General features: G+C 42.0%; 1 protein-coding gene across 2 annotated transcripts; it reads right to left on the minus strand.

Moving 5' to 3' along the window:
- Nucleotides 1-285: 285 nt before the first annotated feature.
- On the minus strand, nt 286-8,223 carry ITPA (inosine triphosphatase). Of its 2 annotated transcripts, none has more exons than XR_011850276.1 (9): nt 8,041-8,223; nt 6,728-6,785; nt 6,098-6,162; nt 3,712-3,785; nt 2,805-2,836; nt 2,524-2,668; nt 2,354-2,430; nt 1,205-1,322; nt 286-460 (listed from the first exon to the last, which is right to left on the minus strand). XR_011850276.1 is itself a non-coding variant. In XM_072127659.1 (9 exons), the coding sequence occupies exons 1-9, from the start codon at nt 8,101-8,103 to the stop codon at nt 455-457; spliced, it is 609 nt and encodes a 202-aa protein (XP_071983760.1). In that variant the 5' UTR covers nt 8,104-8,217; the 3' UTR covers nt 286-454. The 2 variants fall into 2 exon arrangements, 1 of the variants encoding a protein (XP_071983760.1); XM_072127659.1 differs by having other exon boundaries at nt 2,553-2,668; nt 8,041-8,217.

An 8,223-nucleotide genomic window follows, 5' to 3' on the forward strand; every position in this document is an offset into this window, starting at 1 on the left:
CACTTTCTAGATAACCTACAAACACTGACTACACTAATTAAATGTTATTAATGATTCTTGGGGGTTTTACAGCTGATTCACACATCCTTGTGATAACGAATTGCGTCACAGTTTAAAACTAAGTTCTTTGACCACACTTTGTTGCACCTTCTTCATTTCTTTAGCGCTCAGACCACAACCCCTTTGTCGGACAAGTCGGAAAAGTGTAAAATTAAAAAAAAAAAAATGGTCTAAAAGCCTTGACATTTTTCGGTGCAAATCTGCCAAAAGTCTGGCACAGGAGTGTTTTTTCCTTGTTAAATATTTTTACTGTTATATACGAGTAAAATACAATGTTGGCAATGCAACATTTATATAAAAAGACACAGCAAATATTTATTGAACATTTTGCAGCATGTATCGTAACAGGATTGTGGACATCACACAATGTGAATAGTCTTCTTCACCAGAAATATCAATTCTGAAAAGACAAAGAAAGTGATACCAATGGATCAATGAAACCAGTAATAGATTTATAAAAATACCATAAATATTGATCCTTTCAAAAATACTAATTCCATGCTCTGAGTGTATGGTTACTCTCAAGCGCCTGGTGTAGAACTGCATTATAGCCTGTGCCAGGCGCTGGTGTGTAGGTGATGCAAGTCCTAATATCTAGCCCTGTGCCAATACAGGCAGTCCCTACTTGAGGGCACTCATTTTACAGACGGACCTCTCTGCCCACTGTGACCTCTGGTGAAGCTCTCTGGATGCTTTACTATAGTCCCAGACTGCAATGATCAGCTGTAAGGTGTCTGTAATGAAGCTTTATTGAGAATCCTTGGTCCCATTACTCCAATTGTAACTGGGGCAAAAAAAAACCCAAAAACTACAATTATAAAATTTACAGTTTCGACTTACATACAAATTCAACTTTAGAACAAACCTATGGACCCTATCTTGTACGTAACCCGGGGACTGCCTGTACAAGGCATGATAAAATTCCCCACAGTAAGTGACAGCATTTTCAGTAGCCACACATCTGCGGATCGGAACAGATTATCTGTGGTCCTGTGATTGCTGGGTATCACAGTGTTAAAACAGAGGTGCCGAGTCTCTATGCATCTGGTTTCCCATCATATCTGGGGCTCTTATAGATGGCCCCATCTCCATGGAGTCCTTATAGCTCATTGCTGAGAGCTTTCTCCATCATCAGTAGACTCACCTTAGGCTCTTCTTGGACTTTGGGAGTGCTATTCTGGATAAAATAGTCAGACATTTCTTTCAGGGCTCGGTACCGATGGGAAATACTATTCTTCACTTCTTTGGGAAGCTCTGCATACCTGTAGAGAAGGATTTATAGTGACATCCAAGACTTCATATCATCATTGGGTGTATATGCCAGCATTTAGACATTTTGCGGTTATAAATCATTTTTATATTATTATAGATTGGGAATTTGGAATGCAGGGTTGCCGACCAGGATTATGACATATTTCTTTTTTTCCATTGAAGGGGTGGTGGGGGTGGTGGAGGTGATTTGAAATTTGTCTTTTTTAATTTTATTTATTTTTTTAGACACCTCCCCCACACACAATCCATCAGGGGTCTGATTGGCAATATAATATACTGCAATACACCTATGCACAAAATAAGTACACAATTAACTTCATTATACAGTTAAAATTAGAAGCATAATTCAGCAGACACCCACCAAGTAGGGAGAGGGCTCACCCTTAAAGGACATCTACCACCAGGATGAAAGACTGTATGCCCTTTACAGACCCCCTCCGTACATCCTTAATGGACATTTTATTGCACCATATTTAAAAGACCCTTCAAGATGATTAATAGAAGAGCGACACCCTGTGGCCTCATTGCATACTGCAGCTCTTTGGCAGGTTAAATGTTATACAAGATTGGATGCTGGGATAAGTCAGGATAGTACCTGGTAATAAAAATGGGACTTCCACTAGTTTTAAAAAGAACCCAAAAGAAACAAATATTCTAAATACAACGAGCTAACCCCTTTCTCAAAGTTCTTTATATTTTGTAGTGGTTATGTGCTTACAAGCTCTGGTTATGTAAACCATAATGTCCTAGTCACAATCACTGCTATGACTGAAGACTGGTCTCTGATGGCCAGCAAATCACCCCATCACACATCTAATGGGGTGGGGGTGAAGGCCAGGAGTCCACACTGTTCTGACGTCGGTGACTGAGTCGATAGATAATCGTGGAAAGCACTGATGCCAACAGGCGGTTACATCAGCTTAGAATCTCAAAACTGATGTAAATCTTGTACGGAGAGACACTGTAACAATATGGATGTTGCTTCTCTTGCTTAGAATCTTGATTATCAAAATCTACTTACGTTTGTTCGAAACCGTCAGGCTGGAAACAGGGATCCCAACCAAAATCACGGGGCCCACGTGGAGATACAATTTGACCCTATATAAGAGCAGATTTCATAAAGTCAAATGAAACAGATAATAAGAACCGATAGGAATTATAATAGTAAAAATAATAAAAAACAGTGGGCACCGGAGGGGATGGGCTTGTGCCTTACACACCAGTGTTTTCCCTCTGAATAGAAGAACTGGCTCATCAGGCTGTCCAGTACTATAGGCAAATGTGCACAGAGCATATGCAGATTTATCCTCGAATCCCGCCAGCATCCGATGCAAGCCTGGAAATAGAACAATACAATACTTTTATTTCCTACAACCACGTGGCTAGTAGGAATATTATGGCAGAATTATTCTATGTGTCTGGACACAACATCTATGTAATGTGTTACCATTTTCAAGGTAAAATACACTTACCTTCAGGTTTTAACTTGTCAAGGAACCATTTTCTGCAAAACACCAAAATACATATAGGATTAGACCAGACCCCAAAATAACTAAAGCCTCCCGAAAAAAAAAACATGGAAAAGTACAGGACGCAAACTGCGCGATAAATGTGACATGGAAGTAACCAGACAATAAACCACATACCTTGAGGCAAAGAGATCACCTCATAGGGTATCAGAGAGTCTGTCCCTGATAATGAGAAGCCCAGGGACAATAAGAACACAACTGGTAATTGGTGGGAATTTCCTTGTTTCGAATAAAAGTACAAATTGTAGACCTGAGCTATCTGGTTCCAAAGTCAAAAGGTTAACACAACTAATTGGAATACAGAAAAGACAATATAAAGAAGCGTTCACAAACGCATCACAACAGCTGAGAAGAGAAGATTTGCCTGAATACATTGCTGTTTACATTATGTTTACAAAATGCATGTGTTGTTAACATTTAGTAAACGCTATGCTAGCAGCAATATAATCGGGCAAATCTCCTCTTCCCAGGAGTTGTGATGTGTTTGAAAATGTGAATGCAGCCTCACCGAGAACACGTATATTTTGTGCAACAGCCTTGGTTTTGGTGACAAATAAGTTCCTGTAAAGTCACTTTATAGGACAGATTTCTATAAATGTGTAAAATATATGGTACAGACCAGTGGCATAACTAGAAGCTGATGGGCCCCAGTGCAAAGTCTGTGCAAGGCCCCCTGACCATAATGTATGGTATATAGTACTTGTCTTCTCGTATGGGAAATTGACACCATATGGGCCCTCTAAACCTCTCCCGGTTGGGACTGAACCCTCTGCTACCCCTCAAGTTACGCCCCTGGTACAGACGTATTTACATAAGGCATAGAAGATATTAGTTCATTCCATCCACTTACATATAAGGGCCGGGAAGACCACCCAGAGCGTTAAAGCATAGACATGTGTCTTCTACTATAACTGGACCTTGAACCTAAAAACAGAAAGGTATCACAGTTATACAATGGCCTCATCCAATAACCACATTATGGATCACGCATTGTCTGAATGCTGCCAGTCTATGGGAGAGCTCTGGACACTATACGGCAGTGGGGGTGAATCTATGGCATTGGGGCCAGAGATGGCACTCAGTCCTCTCTGGGGGCACCCAAGCCATCACCCCAGCACAGAGTTTACCATACAGGATGTGCCTCGTTCAGTGCTATTTTGAAGTGACATCATGGGATGCCTGGTACTATGGGAGGTGCGACGAGGCGCGCACTCGGCTGGGTCATCATTGGAGATCTTTCTACAGGGTCCAGCAATTCTTTGTAATGCATGGGTGTCTTCAGGATGCTTATAAGATTGAAAACTCTCTCAGAGCATGTAGCATTAATTCACTGCTTAAATTGCTATGCTGGCACTTAAATAAGTGGGTTCTGTCTGTAGTTTGGGACCCTTGGTCTCAAGAGGTAGGTCATCACTGCTTTACATGTTACAGAAAATGCTGAGATTTGTCTTGATCTTTTTAAACAGACTTAAGAGTGTTTCACTTTCAGCAAATAATAGATTTTTTGTGTACAATTTTCTAATATACTGTCTGTATCAATTTTCAAGCTCTGTGCTTGCTGTCCTTCCATAGAAAGCTTCTATGTTTATTTTAGTGCATAAAAATCTATCTATAGTCTTGTGTGATGTCATGAAGGTGCACATGCCGTTAGTATCACACGGATCTTATTAATCTCTGTGATAAGAATGTCTTGTGCACATCACATGACCATGGACAGATTTTTTTGCATTGGAAGTAAACACAGAAGATTTCAATAGCAGAACATCAAGCAGAGATCTAGAAAACTGAAGAATTGATAAAGAAAGTATATTGTGAAATTGTCTAACTTTCATGACACAAACAATATCAATTCATTGTTGAAAGTGGACAACCCCTTTAAATTACTACTTCAATGATATCAGTACTGTTCAGTAGTTTCTCTATGCTGCCTCTGTGTGAGTGAGATCATCAGCTTTTGTGATTCGCGTATTCAATGCTAGTACAAGTCACCATGTATTTCTATGGGCTCATAGTGATTTACATAGTCTTTGTGTGAGCCAACTGCCCTAAACTCAGAGCAGGTCCTCTTCCTGCCCCTGTTTCCAGCTCTGGCAGTATATACACACAGCCCCAAATGACAAGTAATGGATCCATCGTTTGCGGCCTTTAAAATATGCGCGTTTAACAAGCAGGACCTATAGCTGTCCCCAGTGATAGATACAAGAGCTGAGTGCTATACGTATAGCTGTCCCCAGTGATGGATACAAGAGCTGAGTGCTATACGTATACCTGTCCCCAGTGATAGATACAAGAGCCGAGTGCTATACGTATACCTGTCCCCAGTGATAGATACAAGAGCCGAGTGCTATACGTATACCTGTCCCCAGTGATAGATACAAGAGCCGAGTGCTATACGTATACCTGTCCCCAGTGATAGATACAAGAGCTGAGTGCTATACGTATACCGGTCCCCAGCGATAGATACAAGAGCTGAGTGCTATACGTATTCCTGTCCCCAGCGATAGATACAAGAGCTGAGTGCTATACGTATACCTGTCCCCAGTGATAGATACAAGAGCCGAGTGCTATACGTATACCTGTCCCCAGTGATAGATACAAGAGCTGAGTGCTATACGTATTCCTGTCCCCAGCGATAGATACAAGAGCTGAGTGCTATACGTATTCCTGTCCCCAGCGATAGATACAAGAGCTGAGTGCTATACGTATACCTGTCCCCAGTGATAGATACAAGAGCTGAGTGCTATACGTATACCGGTCCCCAGTGATAGATACAAGAGCTGAGTGCTATACGTATACCGGTCCCCAGTGATAGATACAAGAGCTGAGTGCTATACGTATACCTGTCCCCAGTGATAGATACAAGAGCTGAGTGCTATACGTATACCTGTCCCCAGTGATAGATACAAGAGCTGAGTGCTATACGTATACCTGTCCCCAGTGATAGATACAAGAGCTGAGTGCTATACGTATACCTGTCCCCAGTGATAGATACAAGAGCTGAGTGCTATACGTATACCTGTCCCCAGTGATAGATACAAGAGCCGAGTGCTATACGTATACCTGTCCCCAGTGATAGATACAAGAGCTGAGTGCTATACGTATACCGGTCCCCAGTGATAGATACAAGAGCTGAGTGCTATACGTATACCGGTCCCCAGTGATAGATACAAGAGCTGAGTGCTATACGTATACCTGTCCCCAGTGATAGATACAAGAGCTGAGTGCTATACGTATACCTGTCTTGCAGCCTCTTTACACTTCTGAATTGAAATTTCATCAGGTTCTCCTTGATATTCTGGTACTGTATAGGAAAGGAAAGTAATAATCTTTCTAGAATATTAAGTCTTAAAGAATTTATGGTTATAAGTGATAACAGACAGGAACCACAAATCAAATAAGATGCAATTTATTGCTTGTGTCGCTATATGATTACTATTCCAATATTCCAGCCTACAGCACAGAAGCAGAGATTATAATGGTTACAGATATAGAAATGCTGATCATCAGGACTATAAAAACAACAACATGAAATAGGAATAAAATACCCAAAATGGACTGACAGTTCTGGTCCATCATCCAATCTACAACTTATTCCCTATCCTGCGTCTTTGGGGTAAGATGCATTTATAGTTCTGCAGTATCGGACTACGAAGGTCCACTGATTGGCCCACGGCTCCTCTCACTGTCTCTATGAAGAGATGCCATTGGCGGAGTGAGGTATATGATAAGAAATAGGAAAAGATATGATCATCTGAATCTTGACTTTGTTTTAAAAGGGAACAATAACTTTGGTAATGTGGGTCCACTGACCACCACAACACAATCACAAGATCTCCTTTGCAAGACGTTATCCTTAGCTTACTTACAGTCAATCTTCTTAGCTACAAGTTTACAAGGAAATTTGTCTCCAAGTATCTGGATGACCTGTGGAAACAAACATGAGTAAAACTTGTTTATTCTGTTATTGCATCTCCTAAGGGAGAATTATTTTTATATTTTGGTATTTCTGGACACAGGGATAACAAATATGTTTTATTTCTATTGTGTTCTAGTGAACTTTTAGGTTTTACTAGCACCTCTCAGGGATTTGGACCTGGTCGTTTCCCCCCTTAATACTGCATTCCCCTACTTAAGGAGGACCTGTCACCCAAATTTTCGGCACTAGGAGCCGCTTACCAAAGTAAGCAGCTCCTAGTGCTTGAACAAACGCCGCAGTGTTAGAGTGATAGCGTTACCGGAAACCTAAGGCGTGGTACAATGTAATTGTCGGACAACTCGCAAAGCTGTCCGACGTATTCATGAGGGGGCGGGGTTGGGGCGCAGCTAGAGGCGGTGACTGCCGCCTGGCGCGCGGCAGTCACTGCCGGCCTATGGAGCGAGCGGGGTGGTCCGGGGATTACACTGTACCCCGCCGCAGTGTTAGATAGCGAAAATTTGGGTGACAGGTCCTCTTTAAGGACACCCGACTTAAAGACGACCTCTAGTTTCAGACGGACCCCTCTGCCCACTGTGACGTTGGAAGCTCTATGGATGCTTTACTAAAGTCCCAGGCTGCAATGATCAGCTGTAAGGTGTCTGTAATGAAGCTTCAAAAAAATAAAAAAATTGTCACTGGGGCAAAAAAAAAATTTGTCTGGAACTACAATTATAAAATTTACAGTTTGGACTTACATACAAATTCAACTTAAGAACAAACCAATGGACCCTATCTTGTACGTAACCCGGGGACTGTCTGTATATAGCCTTATACAAGAACAGCTCTCTGTTCTTCACACCCAACCTTCACTCATTAGATCAAAGTTAGAGATAAATAGACCCAACGTTCCCGTTCAGATTCGCCCCTGCAACACGGACGTATTACTGGATTAGCAGTCGAACAACAATAGCCATAGCTAGGTGCTACGGGCATCAATTTGCTGGATTGGCTGCTCAGCCGGCAATATATCAGAGTCATGCAGTGGAACCTGAACAGGAACGTCGGATCCACTTAACTCCAATCAAAGTTCATGAGGATTAAAGGGAACCCGTCATCAAGTTTTAAGTCATTGGATGAAATGTTCTTTCTAGAATTCCCTCATCGCTTTACCTATAAAGTCAGGCAAATAGGAGGTTTATTAGGTCCCTGCACTAATTTCCCAGATGTTTTGGAGTGAGGAGAACAGAGAATACCATCACTCACCTCCTCCAGCTTCTTGGCATTGCCAGTCACAAACACCACACTCCTGCCAGTCACTGCAGCCATTGCCAGTGTTATGGGACAGACTTCACATGGAGCACAGAGCCGGCTCCAGACACTTCCTGCAGCCTCCAGCCCTCCAATCACAACTCGCAGCCAGCCCTCAAGTCACCTACACGACCCGGA

This window comes from Engystomops pustulosus, chromosome 10 (genome assembly GCF_040894005.1).
Source record: "Engystomops pustulosus chromosome 10, aEngPut4.maternal, whole genome shotgun sequence".
NCBI classification, from domain to species: Eukaryota; Metazoa; Chordata; class Amphibia; order Anura; family Leptodactylidae; genus Engystomops; species Engystomops pustulosus.